Source organism: Paramormyrops kingsleyae, chromosome 10, assembly GCF_048594095.1.
Source record: "Paramormyrops kingsleyae isolate MSU_618 chromosome 10, PKINGS_0.4, whole genome shotgun sequence".
NCBI lineage: Eukaryota > Metazoa > Chordata > Actinopteri > Osteoglossiformes > Mormyridae > Paramormyrops > Paramormyrops kingsleyae.
This window is the reverse complement of record NC_132806.1, coordinates 27,791,966-27,813,754: the sequence shown is the minus strand read 5'-3', so window position 1 is coordinate 27,813,754 and position 21,789 is coordinate 27,791,966. Positions and strand designations below refer to the sequence as shown.

Genomic DNA, 21,789 nt, shown 5'->3' with positions numbered 1-21,789 from the left:
AAATCAAATACTGTGCACTTACTTGCAAAAGCAGAACTTACTGATCTCCCAGGGTACTTAGTATGCATTTCTGTGGGCTTTTTCAAACTTACAACCTCACAGCTAGTTGTTCCTGTAAACTGACATTTTGATGATGGAACAAGCGTGACCTTGTTGCAAGTGTAGCGGCCTCACCTCGGTCAGCTTCTGCGGTCCGTGTCTTGTGCTCTGCACATGTAAAACTGTTCCCTAATTGACGATACTGCACACACTTTGTCTTTCTCCAGCAAGAGATCTTTACTTCTGTTCAATGATCATATAGTTTTTGTTTTTGTTTTCATAACCAAACATATGTACAGAAAATATTCACACATTAACAAAAGATAACCATGGCCGCCGGAATACATCGAAATATATACATAAAATAACATAAAATGACATACCTGCACACATAAAACTGTTGCCTAATTGACGATACTGCACACACTTTTTCTAAAGGAATAAAAATTTATTTTAGTAACCGGTTGCCTTCTTCCTTCGGAAAGTAATTTGGCACCAAAACTATTTTGAATTTCTGCATTAAGATATCACCTCCTACAAATTTATAAATCATCCAGTTAAATTTATTAATTGTATAGGGAGTTTATTTATAATTGGGGCATGTCCAAATTCATAACTTAATACATTTTTCCTTTTTCCAATTAATGCAACTGTATGTGACTTACCTCCAGCAAGAGATCTTTACTTCAGAAAACAACCAATAATTTTGATGAGTTCACAATGAATGTTTTCAATCCGTTACACTAACCCCCACTGAAATCAGCCAAAAATATCATTCCATGCCAAGGTACAGAAAACAGACAGAAAACAAAACCAAGTACTTTATGGGCACTAAACACTGACTATCAAGGTATCAAGGAAAAGATGAAGTAGATAGAGTGGCGCCAAACTCTCTACCCAACCACCGTCAGTGGGCTGCCCCGCACAACCAACGTAGCTCCACAATGACTAACACAACAAATACCACTACACAGAAATACCATCAGGGCACAGAATAACAATCAAGCAATAAACATCAAGAACATAATCAAAAACAAAAACTAATAAACAGGTGCACTTTAGGTTCTAATAGCCTTACAACCAGTCTGAACATTTTGACCCACAGTTTGCAAAAGTCCCTGTCTGGACATGGTGTACAGGAGTCTATTTACAGGTCTAACAGTACGACCAAAACTTTTCCTAACAGTACCGGTGTGTGCATTAAAACCCTCCTGACCCAAATCACCACTAGTCAGAGCTGTACCGTCCCTAACAGTCCTACCGTCAATACCAGAAGGGAGACAAAAAACAGTATCATCCAGTGGACTGCTATGCAACACAGCATCAGTTAAGGCACCAGATGGAACTTCAGGGTGGCCGAACTGCTTTCGGCCATCGGCAGGCAACTGTGCAATCCACACTTTGGTTCTCAGTCGTGGATCCACAGGTTCGCAACTAGTCAAACCAGCGGAGGATTGACCACGCGAATACTCACGCCTGGACTCAAGAACACTGCCATCCACTGCATAAGTAGGCTCGTCCACTGCATCCTGACGAAAACTGCCAGTGCTCAAGGTAGTGTCCGCCTCAGAGCCAATGTCCCCAGACTCATTGTTCCCAGCGGACAATCGGCCTCCAGCCACACTAACACCACCAGAGACCACGGACTTCGGAACAATCCTCATCTGGAGGCACCAGCACATCTGGCACAGGTAAGAAATTTACCAACATCAGCAGGTTGCGATGAACCGCTCTCTCACGACCAGTGGCAGTGTCCAGGACCTTATAAGTGTGAGTGTCAGCATTCTTTTCCATGACAGTATACACTGTCGATTCCCACCTATCAGCAGTCTTCTTTTTGCCTCTGTCCCGTCTGTTGGCCACCAAAACACGGTCACCTTATTCAATAGGAGAACGCTTCGTGTTCCTATTATAAAGCCTGGTCTGCTTGTTCTGTTCAGTGCTGGCATGCCTTTGAGCAATCAGCATTGCACCTTTCAAGTCCTCTACTAACCCAGCTACATACCTGTCATACTGACCAACATCAGGATCTGAAAGAACACTGCTAAAAAGGACGTCAACTGGAAGACGGGGAACCCTGCCATACATCAAATAAAACGGGGCATAGCCCGTAGTCTCATGAATCGTGCAATTATACATAAAAGTAATTGCCTGCAGTCGCCTAGGCCAATCCTTCTCATCAGGTGTCAAAGCACGAATCATATGAACCGTTCAACACATCCATTGCCTATCGGATGATATGGTGTTGTGTGAGATTTCCTGATACCAGAAATCTTCAGAAGCTCCCTGATTAGCTGACTCTCAAAACTGGGACCTTGATCACTATGTATTCGTTCCGGAAAACCGTAAATACAAAAATACTTGTCCCAGAGCACTTTAGCCACTTGCCTGGCAGACTGATTTTTGAATGGGAATGCTTGGGCCAGCTTCGTGAAATTGTCAGTGATGACCAGAACATCCAGAGATCTATTATTTGAAGCTTCAGCTGACCAAAAGTCCATTCATACCAGCTGCAACGGCCTCGACGTGGAGATACTCTCCAGCAGAGCTCTGCTTTCAGGTTCTGACACCTTACTCACTATGCACAGTTTACAACATTGGATATAATCCCAAATGTCCTGGTCCATATGAAGCCAGAAGGACCTCTGCCTCGCAATGCCTAGTGATCTCGACTGACCTTGGTGACCAGCATTATTGTGCACTCCCTCCATGACTCTGGTCTTAAGAGACTCATGGACCACATACTGAAAGCGTTTAGCTTTCGACATTTGGCCACGGCAAACCCTGTACAAGATGCCATTTCTCAGAATAAGTTTATCCCAACACCTCCAAAACCTCAAAACCATAACCGACTCACCCGTACTTTCCCTCCTAGAAGGCTTATGAGACTTCTCTACGTAAAACATTACACGCAACAAAACTGGATCAAACAATTGAGCATCTCGCAGTTCCCTCTCAGAAAAGACAGGTAAGTCAGCCATGTCATCAGGGACAACCTGAGGTAAGTGCTGGACCACATCCACAGCTCTCTGCCTTGCTCCAGAATCCCAATCATTGTGCGACTCTAGAATAGCCGACACTTCCTTCTTTGAAAAGGACTGGCCTAGCGGATGAAACGACTGACTGTGTGTGAACAGCTGTTCCACGGATAAGCTGTTCAACTTCCGAAAAGCTTCCTGAACCGAAGCGCCCGGCAACTCTGAGACTTCACCTAACAGTTGATCATAAAGCTCATCGATCAGCCGGTGTCCGACACTATTCCTGATGAAGGGGACTCGACTCAAAGCGTCAGCGACCACATTCCTTGATCCTGGCACATAGTTTATATCAAAATTGAAACAGGCCAATTTAGATACCCACCGTTGCTCACAGCAATCCAACTTTGGCTTGGTCATGATGTGTGTCAGTGGATTATTGTCTGTCCACACAGTGAAGTCATGACCCTTTAACCAGTGACTAAATTTATCACATACGGCCCATTTGAGCGCCAAAAACTCAAGTCTGTGTGCCGGGTAATTCCTCTGAGACAGAGTCAGGGATTTCCTGGCAAATGCTATTGATCAGGCTATCGTTTCCCCCTCCTGGACCTGCGATAATACGGCACCCGGTCAATCAAGGGAAGCATCTGTAGATAACACAAACAGGTGACTGAAATCTGGGTGAGCTAACACTACCGCATTTACAAGAGCTGCCTTCAAATTGTCGACTGCTTGATCATGTTCAACTGTCCAGTCATAGGAACTAAGTTTTCTGGCTATCGGAGGTCGCCCAGGGACTCAGGAACCTCTAGGTCTACCACCACAGCCCGTCGAAAGCGAAAACAGAGGCTTAGCTAAGAAAAAATACCTAGGGATAAAATGTTGGTAGTAATGAAGCATCCCCAAGAAGGATCTAACACGTTTTTCCGAAGGGGTTTTACCATCTGCTTCCATCAGATCCCCTTTTGACATACTAGCAAAGCTCTCAACCTTGCTTGGATCTGTGGATATCCCATTTTTGTCAATGTAATGACCAAGAAACTTCACTGAATTCTTAAGAAAGTGACATTTCTTAGGTGCCAATTTCAGATTATGGTCCTGAAGCCTACCAAAGACCATCTCAAGGCGTTCCAAAGCCGTCTTCTCATCCAGTGCAAAGACTAAAAGGTCATCCAGGTAACACAACAAACTGAGAAAGTTTTGATCTCTGAAAATTGACGTCATCATCCGCATGAAACTCCCTGGGCTATTACAAAGACCCTGCGGAAGCCGGTTATATTCATATAACTCCATATGCGTAGTAAATGCCGAAATCGTTCTATCATCCTCGTGCAAGGGCATGTTATAGAATCCCGAGGTTAAATCCATTATACTAAACAGTGAATTACCTCCCAGTGCAGCCAAACAATCTGCTTGATGGGGAAGAGGGTAAGCGTCCTTAACAGTTCTTTTGTTAAGCCATCGAAAATCGTTACACATCCTCAGATCACCATTCCTTTTCCACACAAGCACAAGAGGCGAAGTGTACTCACTGGTGGACTTACTTATGATTTCCTTCTCTTCCATTTCACTTAGGACCTGGTGCAATTTCTGATATTGACTGAGGGGGACTCCTAAAAAGCAGTCTAAACAGTTTGCAGTCGGTCAAATGAATTCTATGTACAAACTTGTCAGCTTTTCCACAATCAAGATGGTGACGTGAAAACACATCCTGGTACTTCACAATCAGATCCGCTAACTCACCTTTGCACCCCTCTGAGACATTACAACCGTCGATGTCAAGGTTATCTAGCCCAATAGAAGATAATTTATCTTTGGCTGAAGGACCACTGGTCAAGGTCTGATCTGTCACAACAGGTAAAGTACATTGAGTACTGCTGACTAAATCCAAGTCTTCCATTACCATACATGTATACAAGTCCGCAAATGTAGCATTGCGCCTCAGTACTACCGGTTTATCAGATACATTCATAAGTTTCAACGGAACCCACGCATCAGCTCTCAATGAAGAAAACACATGTGCGACCATGACACCCCTAGGAGCCGAGCAAGCAGACGTCTGCTCCGTGACAACTGTACTGCCAGGTGAAAGACGCACCGACTTTGGCAGCTTACCCCAAACGAGGCACTCCCGACCAGACTCGAGGTAAATAGCCGAATTCCGCCTTACTGTCCCAATCTTATCTGGAACATAATTACATTTCCAGCGATCAAGACCAGCAAGCATAGACAAAAAGTGTTCTGTGTCACCATCCATAGAAAATGGCACAGAAATCGCTTTCCAGTAATTGGCACATTTCTTCGATTCCTTAATAATGTGCTTAATCACGTTTGTGTCAAGGATTAACTCGTCATGTTGGCCTTCAACTACTAAAGTGGGGACTATCATTTTGCAATCATAAACCTCCATCTCAATGTTGAATGTAGGTTTCGGGGACACCCGGCAACCACCTAAACCCGCTAGCGTAACATTCGAAGAGAACCGGTCCGCTTCACACAACACTCCTGCTTCTAGTAGTGCTTTCTGCAGCTTCATTCATCGTGCATGCCATTGAACCGCTATCTAGCATAGCACCAAGCGTGACTTTCTCAGCGATTCTGACCGGAGTGAAAAACAAACTGTTACTTTGCCTGATAAGCTGAATGTTCTGGCAAACAATTTTCGAAGTGTCACTAACACAAGTGTTCATAAACATGTCAGATCAATAAGGACTACCACAGTCATTCAAAGGGGAGTGTCTAGCCTGAGCCGTATTGCCTCCCGCCGAACACAGGTCCATTAGTTTTCCTGTGGAGTACACGTGGATGTCCTGCCAGGACATTGTTGCTTACTATGACCAGGAGACAAACATTGAAAACAAAGAAGGTCAGACTTGCAGTGCTGCAACGTAGTATGACCACTGTTGTGACACTTTTACAAGGAACCGAATTTAACCCAAAAGAACGTTTCCGATTGCCTGGAGTCACGTTGCTCCACTGTAACTACTACTTGTTCTAATATGTTCATCATTTGACCAAGAACGCCATCATCCGAACGCAAGACACTTTGCGTGAAGGGCTCTGCTGGACTGCACTGCTGGTACTGACCACTCTGAGGAGTTGAGCAGGAAGATGAACCAAGTAGCAAAGGAGAAGGACACTGAAATGTAGATTGCTGATGCCAAGGCGGGCGTAGTGAGCGCACTATGAGAAGGATTCAACTAACAGCAAGATTCATTTTCCATCAGTATGACTCTTAATATGAAAAAAAATTTTAGGCTTCACAGCCGCTCTCGCCTCCCTCTGGTAATCATCAATCCTGATCTGCTCATCCTTTGAAGTCCATTCGCTGACTGGTCTACATTTAAAGACGCAAGCCAGCTCCGGATCAGGGCAATGCTTTACAAACATGCGAGCCACTTCACCGCTGACATCCTCCATCCTACGTCCCTGGCACCTTAGCCCATCATCAGCTGTATCAGCCGCTTTATTAATTCTGATCCAGTAAGCAACAGGACCCTCATTTGGCCTAGGCAGCATGGTGTAGAAATCCGCAAGAGGAAGACTGGATGAAGCCTCGCTAAAATAACGAACCAAAACATCTTAGATACTCTCAGGATTAACCTTCACATCCCGAGATTCGTCACTCTGCAAGGCTATTCTCACTACATCTTTGGCTCTACCTAATAATCTGTTCATGATTTCCTCTGCCTGGTCACTCCGCTCATAACACTGCTTTTTTAGGCTTGTCTTAGTCATTTCGACCCACTCCTGAACGGCGTACCTGTCAGAGCCATCACCCCTAAACAGTCTGGGCTCAACGTCAGTCTTAACATGAACTGTTACCTGAGGAGTATCTGTCCTCGTGGGAACCACTGAATCAGTCACCGGGACATTAGAGGATGTCACATTATTACTGTCAGTATTTACATCCCTAGGCATGGATGACATCAGCCTAGCTGCAATAGAGTCACCAATGTGTACTCGTAATCGACCAATTATATCAGTTAAACTATTAATAGAGATATTGTCGTTTATGGGAGAGGAAGCGTGCTGGCGATCCCTTAAAACTTCCCCCATAGGAGACCAATCTGGACCTAAGCCACGCCCTCTTCCTCTCACTCAGAAAACGTGTGAAAATCCCTCATGATCCCGCTATCGGACTCCACTCTCACAGTATCACCTGGTTTTACACAAGTGGTAATACCTCTGCCTCTGCCAATAGCAGGACTGTAAAACGCATCGTATCCCGATTCGCTAACCATAGCTTTTATACAATTATATAATGAAACTGTTCCCTAATTGACGATACTGCGCACACTTTTTCTTTCTAAAGGAATAAAAATTTATTTTAGTAACTGGTTGCCTTCTTCCCTCGGAAGGTAATTTGGCGCCAAAACTATTTTGAATTTCTGCATTAAGAGATCACCTCTACAAATTTATAAATCATCCAATTAAATGTATTAATTGTATAGGGAGTTTATTTATAATTGGGGCATGTCCAAATTCATAACTTAATCCATTTTTCCTTTTTCCAATTAATGCAACTGTATACGACTTACCTCCAGCAAGAGATCTTTACTTCTGCTGGAGGGCAAACCGCGCCAACACTCTGGAAACTACGTGGCAGTTACGTCGGAAGTGCAGGTGCTTCTTATCAATGTAGTCTTATTTACAGCAAAATAAAATAATTACAAAGAAAAGAAAGAAAAGTTCACAATGAATGTTCTCAATCCGTTACACAAGGAGATCAATTTTCATAACTCCGGTGTGAACAGTTTTGAAATATCAGTGACATAAAGGCAGTACAATCAGACCTCGCATTGTGAGCTACTTGGTTTGCGAGTGTTTTGCAAGACGAGCAAAATTTTTAAATTAATTTTAACTTGATAAACGAGTGAGTTCTTGCAATATGAGTATTATGTATATGCTTTGTCTGCCTACAGTTACGTGATCACAACTCAGTCGATGGTTTTTCTCTCTCTCTCGCTGCGGGATTGTGGGTAATTGTCTCCCATGCTCGGTCTCAGTCGGCGTGCCTCACTAATATACTCAAAATTTAGTAGAAAAGCACCACCCGAATAAGGGCATAGCGGTGCGAGCTATGAATGTTTAACGACAATGTAATGTCCACATTTCTGTGAAATGGAAAAGGAGGCATAAGCAGCTGTCATTGGATAGGTTCCTTGTCAAAGTAACTCAAAAAGAAAAAGATAACAGTGAGCCAACAGATAGCAGTGTTTCCGTTATAGTGAAAGTCGTCCTACAAAATAACCCTCCTCTCTCTCGTCTCCCTCACACAATCTATGATTCTTTTCAAAGGTAAAGTGCAGGTTAATTTGTTTTATTTATTTTTTACTTTATATTTTGTATTAATCATTTTTTTTTTGGGTTGTGGAATGAATCATCTGAGTTTCCATTATTTCTAATGCTTTCATATACGAATGCTTTGGATTACGAGCACGTTTCCAGAACGAATTATGTTCGCAATCCGAGGTTTTACTGTATAATGAAAGTTGTTTTGATTTGAAGTATCATTCTTATTCTTAAACTGCTTCTCTTGTGTCGTAATAGTTTTCTGATGTAAAGGATATATAATGTATAATCAAATATGGCAATAACAGAGGGGGAGATGTTTTAACACTTTGGCTCTTCTTGCATCGGCCATCCTCAAGTTAAATGTTCCTGAAAAATTACTCCATCCACTCGTGGTCTCCTATAGACATGGTAAAGGTGAATCTGTGTGTTCAAACATTTAGAAAGCTGTAGATTTTACTGGATTCCTTAGAGATGACTAGAACCTTGGGTCTCGTCATAGACACTACGTGTGGAGGAGTATGTTAAGCACAGATGTGTTGTGAAATGACTAGTGTAAGCTGTAGGTATGGAGCTTGAAACACACAGTTCTGTTTTAATGTCCTCCCTGCCTTTCCACCTCTTCCCCCTCCCGCTTTCTCTAGCTTCCTTCAGACCCTCATCCATCTCCTGAAGGGTAACATTGGCACTGGGCTGCTGGGCCTGCCCCTGGCGGTCAGGAACGCCGGCCTCGTGGTAGGACGCCGACTACGTCGCAAACTCCCGTTGTTAAAAATGCTTTAAATAATTATTGCTCAGGGACAGATGTGCTCTGAAGGTGGAGATGAGGCCTCCCTCCCACTGTGGTCAGTATGAAATGGATGTCAGGAAATGTAACCGCCATCTTTTGGGGTCCAACCTCTCTCTCCTTCCCGTGCCAGTGGGTCCTTAAAATAGTCATACTGTACCTGGGCAGTCGGTAAACCAGCGTATCCATGAGTTTTGCTGTGAATTGTAGCCAGTGAAATTAAGACTTCCGCATAGAATAGTTTGTTGTCTCCCCCCACGCACGCACGCACACACACACACATACATTGACTGACAAATTGGGGGACCTTTTGAAGCATCTTTATTCCTGGGCTGATGCTGGTTTGTTTCTGTCCATCAAACTCGCAAGACCTTGGTTTTGTTTCGAGTTCCCTGGATGGGACAGTCCAGTGACAGTTTGAGTCAGGTGACATTTGGTGACCGGCTTTGGGCTGGAACACAGATGAACTCTGTCATTGTGGCATGGAGTGCATGTCAGCCTTCAGTCCACCGTACGTCTCTAGTGTGCATTTCTCTTGACTGCAGCTTTACACAAGAGGTTTGACCAGCTGCTTTCTCACATTTCTCCATGTAGCTGGGCCCTTTGAGTCTCCTCGTCATGGGTGTGGTAGCTGTCCACTGCATGCACATCTTGGTCAAATGCTCCCACCATCTCAGTGGCAGGTAAGAAGCAACCAACCTTCCTCGTCCTGCCTGCTCCTGGCCGCGTGTTAGTGAGACATGAAGTTTCTTCCACACCATGTGTATTCAAACTGACCCACTATATCCTTGGAAATTTTTAATTAGAAAACTTCTCGTTTCAGGTTGAGCAAGCCGTACTTGGATTATGGGGAAGCCTTCCAGTTTGGCATGGAGAATGTGTCCTTCCTGCGTAGCCGATCCATCTGGGGGAGGTCAGTTAAAAAACAGGACCCGCAGATGTGCCTCGGGGCGTCATTGAGGCCGTACTGAATAACCACGTATCACAAGAACCGGCCTGTCTCTTGTGTGTTAACACTTCGTTGATTACATACAGTCCCTGAATTGTTTAGGAACAAACTATGACTTTGATTAGTCAGTTGAGTACTGGGACACAGCAGGAGAAACCAAAGATGGCTGTCATTGGGCATTCCAGACATTGCTGTTGCATGGTTTGAAAGCGTTGCGGCATCATGAGGCCGCAGGGGTGGGACCCGTGCTGCGTTTTCTGGAACAGCACACTAGGCGAGCGGCTGCCGTTCCAAAAGGCCTCTCGTTTGAATCTATTTATAGAAGGAGAACCGGGACTCGGAAAGCACACGCAGCAGTGGGGTCACGTCCACCAAGTCGTGTGCAAATGGGTGGCCTGGGGCGACTCTGCACTTGGGGTGACTCCTGAAATCAGGCCGCCCCCTGCTGCCTTTTAACCCCCCCCCCCCCGGCTTCTGTCCTCAGGCGGGTGGTAAATCTGTTCCTGATCGTCACCCAGCTGGGCTTTTGCTGTGTCTACTTCGTGTTCCTCAGTGACAACATCAAGCAGGTGAGACAGTTGGTTGAAGTTAAGCCCCTGGGTCTTCTGCTCCAGGATTATTCCCCCCCAGGAACTTTTTGTTTATTGCAAACTCCACTGTAATAAGTAGCGATAAATCACTTCCTGAACATTGTTCAATACTCAAAATAGGAAATTAACATACTGCCCCCCCAACCATTGTAAGGATGAGCATGGAACCATTATATGCAGCCTACAGTATTGTGCAAAAAGTCTTAGGCAGTCAAAGAAAATTATGTGTAAATGATCCTCATGTTTTATGTGTGCTAAAGTGTTTTAGCTTAGCTATTTCAAAACCTCTCCTAAAGTCAGCCAAGTACAGTGGTACATCAGTTCTCAGACTCGTTAGAACTCGAATTTCTTAAAAGTCGAACCAACCAGTTAAAAAAAAAAAAAAAAAGACTTAGAACTTGATCTGAATATCAGAAGTCGAACTGTGAACGCCGACCTAAGATAACTTGTACACGCAGGGAAATGAGTCACGCAGCACGTCTCTCATCGGAAACAAACGGTAACGCTTGAGTCTCAGCCTCGCATTCACTGTGATGGCATCGTTTGTTGGTGATAGTGCTGTTTTATTGAAAATGTCAGGTAATACACTGTACTTTATATCAATTTGGTAGCCATTGCTCACCGACAAGTTACGCAATAGTTGTACAAATGTTATAACTTAAAAGTTTGCGATTTATGAACAAATTAAGGAATACAGAGTAATAATAAAAATAAACAACGGACCGCATGGCATAGTCTAGTGTTGGCGCAGTGTTGGGGCATGGCTTGGGGCTGTCACGATCTGCCGAACCAGGACCGGGGAAGCAGGGACAGGACTCAAGCGATCGGGAAACACAGGGTTTAATTGAGAACAGGCAGAACAACACAATGACATTACAATGACCGGACTAGGGAAACAAACTGAAACGCGGACTAAATACAGAGGACTAATGACAACCAGAAACGGCTGATCACATGGGGATCCCACACGAGGTTAACGAGGGGGCGTGGCACACGGAAGGAGCGAACGATCAGGGCAGGACAGGGGTAATATTGGGATAAGATCTTTATCGTTTTGGAAGCCATTAAGAAAAAAATGCTCTTCTTGTTTTATCCTCTTCATTTTGTGTTTAAATGCTAAAACAAAAAACATATTTAGGTGTAATTTTTTGGGTCCGGGAACCAATTAATTGGTTTTCCATTATTTCTTATGGGGAAAATTCGATCAGAACTCGACCTTTTCATGATTCGGACCCGAGTTCTGAACGGATTAAGTTGGAGTTCTGAGATACCACTGTATTTAAAATAAGAGCACCCAGCATACACATGCACACCTTGTTTGACTAATTAATACCTCATTGAGTTAAGTAATTTAGTTAATTAATTGAGCTGTTGGTGAAATTTAATGAATACATGGAATGGCTGAGGTGCCCCTGAGGAGAGGTTTGGGAGCCAATACACATATACACTTACTACACAGATAGCTTTAAACATTTCCTTTGACTGCCTAAGACTTGCACAGCACTGTAAGTTAGCTGGTCAACTCAAGTTAAATATCCAAATGAGGCTTAAGTTTTGTAATTGTAGCTCTACTTGGTTGCTCTTTATTTTGTCTTTTAATAATTTTTTTGTGGGTTGTTTTGAGCTTTGCCTCTTTCGTCAGCCGATCGACTTCTCTTAGCGTATCGCGTGCAGCACTGATAGCGTGACAGGTCGTGCCCTGGAAACCACATGGGTTTTGGTGACGGCATGGAAATTCAGCAGCCAATCATTTTTTTTAGCTAATAGCTAACATTTTAGCGAAAAGCTAAAATGGGCAAAGCGCTGACATCTGGGTAGGCAGAGGTGTGGAAAGGGGAAGTATGCATTTTTAAATTATACATATATTAACGTTTCTTGTTGCACAGCCTTTTAAAATCGTACTGGAGATAAGGCATTAATCCAAAACTTTTTCAAACTGATGCCTTTATAGTTTAATCACTTTAATTTTGACAGTGACCACAAAGGGGCAGTATTTCCTTCTGTGGTTGCTGCCTGACGTGTGTGTGGTATGTGTGTCCATTTCAGCTCATGTGAAAACCTGCAGTGAGATTTGTTTTGCTGTTAGGGGGAGCTGTACTGCTGCGTCATGGATAAAATGGTGATTGGTCTGGATTTAGCTTTAGTTTTCTATAAGAACATGACCTGATTTAAACTTTTGATATGACACATGACATTTAAATACATACTGGTTTTCATGTTTGATCCGTTCACATTCGTTAAAGAAAAGATAAACGTTAATCACATGGGGTGTTAAAATCACTTCGTAAATATGTCAGTTAAAAGCTAGACTTGTAAAAAGTTTGTAATGTAATTTTGTAATGACTCAATGTCAGATTGAAATTTCCTTCATCCCACATTCCATGACTCTGAAAGTGCACCAGGCCTGTAGTTTATGAGCTAAAGATAATATATCTTACTGGAACATATGCAGGTATGATGCATCTACCAGGGATGGCAATACTGCAACGGGGCCTGTAATGACGTCACCACTCCCTCCTCCCGTCCACAGGTCGTGGAGGCAGCGAACTCCACAACCATGAACTGCCAGAACAACCAGACATCAGTGCTGGTGCCCAGCTTTGACTCCCGCCTCTACATGCTCTGCCTGCTTCCGTTCATCATCCTGCTGGTCTTCACTCGCAACCTCAAGTATCTGGCGCCCCTGTCCCTCCTGGCCAATTTGGTCATGTGCGTCAGTCTGGTTTTGATCTACGTTTATTCTATAATGGTACGTCCTCCCCTGCTCACCTAGATTCATGTCATCATGTTTTCTCATCTTCCTCTGTTCATCTGGCATCTTCTGGCTCCATGATGCTTATGTTCTCTCCTGCCCTGGTCTGTCGGGCTCCTATAACAGAAGGTACAGGTTAACTGTCCTTACCTACTGCTCTGCTTGTATTCTCTCACCACAGCAGTACCTGCATGTGCTAATCTCTTTGTACCAGACCATGGTACTAGACCACTCTCCTGTACTTTATTTTATCCACAAGTCTAAAAACACAAGTCTGTTGTCAGCTTCCACTGAATTCCAATTTTGTTGGCATGAGAGTGACTTCAGTCGGGAGCACTCCTCCTTGAAAAAGCCTGATGATCTGTCAGAGGTGCCTTTTGTCGAGGAAGATCCTGGGATTGACATATATGCATACAACTCTGGGAAAAACGAAGAGACCATTCTATATTTAAAAAAAATATCTGCATAGTTAAATCCTGGTTTAATCCCAGTTCTGCTGGCAGAAGGCAACACTGCGAGGCAGGTTTGCTTCCAGGCTCTAAGTTTCTAATGCAGCAGTACACAAGAACAAGGTGAAGCAGGAGACACTGGCAATAATCAAAAACCAGTCAGGTAGGGGGCAGAAGCAACTTTGTAATGCTAGAGATGACTGTCAACTTATGTGACAGTGCCTCATAAATCGGTGGATGACCTCAAGTGGCCTTCAGAATGTGGTGGACTTCTAGGACAAGTACATAAGAGGCTCCTAGAAGCAGGACTGAAGACCCATAAATCAAGGAAGAAGCTCTTCATTAATGAGAAACAGAGAACAACTAGACTGCAGTTTGCAAAAAAATGTGTATTTTGCACAGGTGCATACCCATAAATTGAGAAATGAGTGAAACTGAAAATTTTACTGTGGTGTCTTAATTTCTCCCAAAGCTATATATGATATGTATAGATATGAGGTTACGTGTGAAGGAAGAGGCGGGGGTATGGGGGAGGCTAGGGGGCGTTAGCTGTTAGCATATCAACGCCCCTAAGAGATGACTGTGCGGCCAGAGTTTGGGGTGTGTTTAGCAATCAAGGCCCTTCAGCAGCTGCAGTGGGCGTAATTCTACACCCTCGGCCTAACCAGAGGGGTTTATGACCTTTGAAGGACCAGTGATTATGGGGTTTCTGACAGTGGCCAGGCCTCTCAGTGTGATGGCTCTGCTGGAGATTGGAAAAAAATATATATATGTAACCTGAACTGGATTTATGTTAATAGCACCCCCTGCTGGCCACTGTACTGGTGCAATGTAATGCTTCGACTGGCTATAGGCCGATATTTGGGGTTTGTCAGCACCCTCAGGTTATGGCTTCTGAACAGATTGATGTGTGGAAATTTCAGGTTCTTCCCATGTTGGAGTGGGATTCCTCCCACAGTGTGTGACCTGGTCTTTCTGAATCACCCATAGTGTGTGTTTGTGTGTGTGACCAATCAGTGCACTGGCACCCTGTCCAGGGTGTCCCCTGCCTGAGCCTTATGCTTTTGGAGATGGGCTCCAGTCTCACAGCAGACCTCTACTGGATAGCTGCGGAAGATGGATGGATTGATAGCGTGTATACTCTTTATTTCAGTAAATCCCTTATATGGTCCATTGCATTCATCCATGAAATTAAAATGAAATTAAAACTGTTATTTAGATACATATCTGAATATGTATTCTACAGACCCAGTGTTCAGCAATGTTACTCCATTAACTTTCATGCAAATTAGATTTTAATGTACTACTTTTCACATCAAGTCTTTTTGGTATAATGGGTGTCCCCTAGTGGCCTGGAGGTCTAAGTGCACTGAAGCCATTGTTCTGCAGTATCTAAACCTGTCTTTGGCTTCCAGAACATCAAGTACCCGATTTCGCTGCCATACTTTGGAAATGCCCGGGACTATTCTCTCTTCTTCGGAACGGCGATATTTGCCTTTGAAGGCATCGGAGTGGTAAGTTGGCTCACAGGTATATTTCCATGATTTTTTCCCCCCACATCAACGTCGTGTTTTAAGTGGTTCAGAGGGGGGCGCTGCCGAGCAGCACATCAGGAAATGTGTGCGCCGCGCCCTGCAGGTCCTTCCACTGGAGAACAAGATGCAGAAGCCTCAGCACTTCAACACTGTGCTCTACCTGGGCATGTTCATCGTGACGTTCCTCTACATCAGCCTGGGCACCGTGGGCTACGTGTGCTTCGGCAATGCCATCGGCGGGAGCATCACCCTCAACCTGCCCAGCTGCTGGTGAGCCCCCCGGCCTACAAAGTCGCACAGACATTCCTGGCACCCGTGATCGGAGAGGGACAGGGTTTATTCTCTAACGTGGATGGTTTAGCGCAATGGTTGAGGCATGTGACCTTGTGCTGTTGTTGCTTTTTGTCTGCTGCAGTGTGCAGTGCTCACGCATTTTACACGGTCAATTGGTTCCACAACCCACTGCGATACTCCACAACCACGTACATTCAAGACGATAATATAAAAGCGTCTATTTACTTTGCATATACACCTATTCCCAACCTGCTGTATACTTTAAATCATGCATAGATTACAGAACTGTACATATGCAATGTAAATTTTATGGAAAAACATTAGAAGAGTTATTATAATGTATTGCTTAGGGAAAAAAGACAAAAAAAAACATGTGTAACTGTGTATGTACTGTACTGTACAAGGTTTTTTACCTAAACAATACATTATAAACACATCGTGCTCAATCCACACTTTATGCACTTTGCGCACTAGTTTGATATTGTGCAGTTTGTTTAATTTTCAGGCTCTTCATTTAAAAGTATTTTTTCAAACTGCGATTGTTCAAAACCAGCTCAGATGCGGGCTAACTGTGTTTAGTGCTGATTGCCTTCTGTCAGGTCCCAGCATATGCTATATGATTTATTGGTAAGTAATGGATTTAGTGGCAGGTGTGTGGCTCCGTGGGTTAGAACACCGTGCTGGTGATTGGAATTTCACCAGTCCGAATCTCATGGTGGGCTGAGTGTTTACATTGTTGGGTCTTTCTGCAAAGCCCGAAAGCTGCAGTTTCTCCGGGGGCTGTCTGACCGGGGGCTGTCTGAGTTTCTGAACTGTATGTCACTTTTGATAAAAGGGTCAGATGAGTGAATGAGTGGAAGAAAAAATAAATGAGCCCCACTTTCCATCATCTGAAAGATGTACCTACTGCTGGGTTTTTCTTGTTTACTTATCTGAAGCCTCTTTCATGTTCCTGTTTTCATGTTGCGCACATTTACGAGACCCAGCCGCCTCTCCCCATCCTGTGCCCTCCAGGCTATACCAGGCGGTGAAGCTCCTCTACAGTTTCGGCATTTTCATCACCTACGCCCTGCAGTTCTACGTCGCGGCTGAGATCTTGGTGCCCGAGGCAGTCGGCCGCATGCCGGCCCGATTCGGCCTCGCCGTGGACCTTGCCGCTCGGACGCTCATGGTCGTCTTCACCTGTAAGTCCGTCCATCTTTACCTTCTTGCCGTTTTCTTACCATATCTAGGCTAAATTCCTGTGTAACGACACAGAAACTTCTGAAATAACAGTAACACAACTGCGATGCGGACTTTCATTAACGGGCTTCCAGCTGAGATGCGAGCGGTAGGACGGTCACAGCAGGGCGCTGTTTCCACACACGCACTTGCGCCTGGGGCGGTCTGGCGCTCTGCAGCCCAGGGCTCTGTGCCTGTGATCAGAAGGTCACTGGTTCATATCCCATGATTGGCACCAGTTACTTTACTATTGGGCACATGAGCGAGGCCCAAAACACCGATTGCTCCAGGGTCTGGCTGGCCCTGCATTCTCAGTGCATGTCGCTGTAGATAAAAATGAATGAATCAATAAATAAGTGCAAAAAACAAACCAACACAAAGGGCTTAAATGGCCAGACTTCGTTGGGCCGATGTTCAAGCCACCTGCAATGCTGAGAAGGTGTTAAGAGGAGAGCTTCTCCTACCATCGGATTCTGGCCCAGCCCCCAATATTAATCTGAATTTAGGTGCCCGTATTTCCCTAACTGCTCATCCAGTGAGACTGCAGCCCATCCCAGACCAGACAAGGTGCGATTGATCCATGATGTTCATCGATCATCTTCCCGGTGTAGTTCCTGCAAGCGTAGCAAGGTGGCGATCCGGCTCTGCCTGTCGGGGAGATGCGAGGTCTGTCCATCGCTGCCCTTCTGTTTATCTCATCGCCACACGGGAACGGTACACCACCCTCACGCCATAGAGCTTCCTGAGCCGTTCCCCCCTCCCTGAATAATAAACAGGGTCCTTACCTGTGTGCCCCCCCTTTTAAAATTATCCTTCCATCTCCATTTCTCACAGGTGGACGTCTGCCGGTCTGATGAATATTTTTATATGGTTCGCTCTGCTCTCCACATGCATATTGCATAAGGCAATTAAAGCTGATTTTCTTTTTACTCCACAGCCCCCCCCCCCACCCCACCCCACCCCATAGTGAGGAAGTTCTGTAGCTTCCTCTGCGCAAGTCCCCAAAGATATTGGACAGAAATCTTTGACCCTGGCCTGGTTTTGATAAAATATACAGCTGTCTGAATTGGTTAAAATGGTATATTTCTCTGAAATAAAGCCACAAAAGTTACTTAAATGTAACTTTTTAAATTCTGGTTTGTGGTAAAGGCAGGGTTCATGTCAACACCCAAAACCACACCTTAACGGGAAGCGGGTTTACAATGAAGGACTCTGCTGCCTGTCTCCCACCACAGAATTTGTGATGACTCAGGATTAATGTTTCCCACAAAATGGAAACGTGCCAGTGCATTGGCCGTATCTTGCGGGGGCGTGTGTCAGCGGTGCAGTGACTCGCACCGTTCGGAAATGCCGAGGGCTCCAAAACAACCAGCCGCATTTAATTTAGTCAGAAACCTTTCTGTCTGCTGACAACTGAAATGGACATTAGGTGGCGTGGCAGGTTAGTGAGAGGAACCTGTGAGCCACTTCAGGTTCCAGTAGCAAGACGGTTTACCTCAGTCGCCCCAGGGAAATATATAGCTGTCTGAGAGGGCGAAAATGGTGTGTCGCTTCAGATGAAAGCCCCCCCACTAATAGAATACGGCACGTTACTGCTTACCGTGGCAGAGCAGAGTGAACGGGGAGCCAGGAGTCTCCTTCATGTTATCTGCCTTGTGAGTTCGCCAAAGTAGCCCACGTCTTCCGCCAACAGGAGAATCCGCATGGGATATTTAATATTTAACCCCCCCCCCTCCCCCATGTGAAGTTAATGCTTCTTGTATGTGAAAATGGGGGGGGGGGGGAGATTGGCAATGTATATTCCACTGGGGCCCACGCTCACTCACAAAGGGTAGATGTGAGGATGCTGTGAGCGCCCAATGCTCGCTTGTGGGATTCTGCCCCCCCCCCACCCAAGAGAGACGGTAGCTTTTTGCCTTTTCCGACTGGTTGCCAGCTAAGTGGATTCCCCGCAATGTGTCTTAATGGATCACACCATCGGCCAGCCATTTTAGCATCGTGACCCAGGAGGTCATTTACTCTATAAAGCTTCTTGGGAGTATAGAAATTATGAGCAGCTAGAATGAGCAGCATTTACCCATAGCGTGTCTGTATAAGTGTCCCATATGGGTGCAGGGCATGCCGTTACTCTACATGCCATTCTACTATGATATGATTCTCTGCTATGTCTGTCCCTTACCCTAGCTGCTAGATGTTTGTCCTCGTTGACTTTGTTAGATCAAAGGGCTAATGTTTTCCTCCACTACACTGGCAAAGTCATAATTAAAGAAATGCTGCTGTACATGAAGGAACAGGACACCAGTGCACTTCAATTAAATTGTGGCCACTTGGAATGCACCCAAACTTCAAAAGCCGTTTTTTTTTTTTTTTTTAAGATTGATACCTGTGGAATATCTAACCATTTGCCTGCGGTCGATTCAATGCCTGAACTGGGGTTAGTTACCAGGGGTGCGTGCTGGTCCCTCTCACTATATATATATATATACTATATACACATACACTCGCACACACGCACACATTTATATATAAATTAAGATATATCCAGTTAAAACTGCAAGAAAAATTCAGAACTGTGCCTTCATCCATCAGGAAAAAAACTGGTTAAGTGTGAGCTGAATGAAAATGAAAGCGCTTTGACCTGTGATTCGTCCGTGAAACAGCAAAGATCTCCCAGTCGTATCCGCTGCATTTTTTGGTCGCAGATTGGCAGATGCCGTTTGGGCCAGTTTTTATCCAGCAGAAGAGGTCTTTCTTCTTGGGAGTTATTAAGCGTAGTTCACACGTCACTTTTCGACGTGCCGTTTTGGTTGACGCACGGCCGTGCCCAGTGGACTCCTGTGTGCGTGACGCATACGTCCAGGAGCACAGATGAATGCAGCGCAGTCGGCATCGATGTCCCAAGAGTCCAGCAGAGAGAGCAGATGTTGTCTTCTTGGTCTGACTGAATTCTCTACTCTGCCCAGTGTTTCTGCATTTTTTTTTTTTCACTCCATGAATTTGTGCACCAGAATTCACCTTAGTGCTCTTTCATTAAGTTACATAGTTATATGGCTGCTTATCGAGAGTTTCCATACCCTTGCTTACCCTTGGCCACCTTATACTACCAGAGTTTGGGGGGGGGGGATCATGGGGGTTGGGGCAGGCAGAGGAGAACAGGGTCAGCTGAATGTCCTTCGGGAAGGTGGGGGCTTGGGGGGGCTACATCTCATGCCCTCGTGTGTATTTCATAATCCATGTTTCTGGCTCGCGCTGAGGTTCCTCCTGGTGGTAGATCAAAGCAGAATCTGTCGCCAAGGTGACAAAGTGTCATTTAAAGTTTTGAGTTTGATGATTTGAGATTTTTATCGTTACTGAGAAGTAACGGGGTTCAAAAACCATGTCGGCCATTACAGTGTTTAAGTGCAGAGCAAAATCTGTTTATTATCGTTCAATTGATCCTGTTTCAAAAGTTAAGGAAGATGTTGGCTGCTCTCTTGGTAATTCTATACAGTCCACTTTACCAAGCTTAATATCCTGTATAGCCACCTTTCTGACCAATGACCATCATGAGCTTCTTATCCATTCAGCCAATCAGGTGTTTGTCCTGTATTAGCTCAGGCAGATAGGACAGCCTCCCAGATGCTGCTCTGAGAAGTATACAGCTTGTACTCTGTAGTAAGGTTATGTTTGCGCCTTTGGTATCTCGACGGACTGAAGTCACCTGTTTAATTTAACATGTATCTTAGGCAGTTCATTTGTCTCTTCTTCTCTACATGCTTCTTCCGTCATCTTTGGCTGCTGGCCTCAAAACAGTCGACTGAATGGTGCGATCATGTCTTCAGAGTTTGGCAGTTTTGATTGTTTTCCATCCCCTCTGACAGACACTGTACTGTTTCTTTTCTCTCCCTTGTTATGCTTCTCTTTTGGACCATTTTATTAGCAATAACAATTTGCCTAATAATTCTGCACCAGGAAGTATCTGCCATTTCTGTTTTTAGTTCAAACAGGACATACTCAGCATGCTCTATTTTTAATTCACTCTTCTTAATTGGAGATTCATCTGGATTGAATATATTTGTGTGACTAGAAGATACAAGTAAAATACACTCTTGCCTAATAATTGTGTATGCAGTGTCACGCGAAGAGTAGAACCTGGTTTAGCTGCTATGACCTTCAGCCCCTGTAAAACATCTTATGGGGATCAGGCCAGGTCCATTATCCTGGAGGAGAGACCACTTTCCATCTCACCATCTTGCAGACTGTCTTACTCAGCTTGTTTAAATGCAGCACAGCTGGCCGCCCCCTCCCCCCCCCCCACCTTGGTGGCTCCATACTAATTCCTAAGAGGACGCTGGTTACCTTCAGATTTTCACCTGCGGACGGGGCTCCACCTTCCGTCGATCCTGTGAAGCCCATGACGGTCTGTAGAAGCTGATTCAAGTTTCAGGTTCTATTTGTTTCATAAACCAACACACACTGTACGTCCGTGCAGTGAAATGCTTTTTCCACCTACTTCCTGCATTGTGCTTGAAGGGGAATATGTAATTCAAGTTACAGTAGCCCCCGCCCAACACCCCCCCATGGGAATAACAAAGAACTATTCGCGGAACCCATATATAACGTGATTATCCTGTACTTACATATGCACAGTAATACATTACGAACATTAAATATAATAATAATAATAATAATAATGTACATTATACTGTACTGTACAGTGCTGATTTTTTTTTACTGTACTCTCTTGAATGAAAGGGATTTGACGTTTTAGGCTAATTCTCAAGAGACTATGACAGCAATGAAAATATATCAAGTGTCAAGGGATGTTAACCCTCGACCATGCCTGTCTGCTCCGTCCCTTAGCATCGCAGACGACGCACTCGCAGTGCCTGCTGAGCAGTGATTACCCTGCTTTTCATAC

The 21,789-nt window shown here is 44.6% G+C and overlaps 1 protein-coding gene across 3 annotated transcripts in view; it reads left to right on the top strand.

Moving 5' to 3' along the window:
• Positions 1-21,789, top strand: part of slc36a1 (solute carrier family 36 member 1) — a 38,922-nt gene that overhangs the window by 1,991 nt on the left and 15,142 nt on the right. For 2 of the 3 annotated variants that reach the window (XM_023797544.2, XM_023797545.2), the window contains 8 exons: positions 8,957-9,047; positions 9,694-9,782; positions 9,923-10,012; positions 10,533-10,617; positions 13,169-13,387; positions 15,255-15,353; positions 15,478-15,644; positions 16,683-16,852. In XM_023797544.2, the coding sequence (XP_023653312.1) occupies positions 8,957-9,047; positions 9,694-9,782; positions 9,923-10,012; positions 10,533-10,617; positions 13,169-13,387; positions 15,255-15,353; positions 15,478-15,644; positions 16,683-16,852 (1,010 nt within the window). Of the gene's footprint in view, positions 1-4,004; positions 5,164-8,956; positions 9,048-9,693; positions 9,783-9,922; positions 10,013-10,532; positions 10,618-13,168; positions 13,388-15,254; positions 15,354-15,477; positions 15,645-16,682; positions 16,853-21,789 lie in introns of those variants that run through there. The other variant, XM_023797546.2, reaches the window with a different exon arrangement.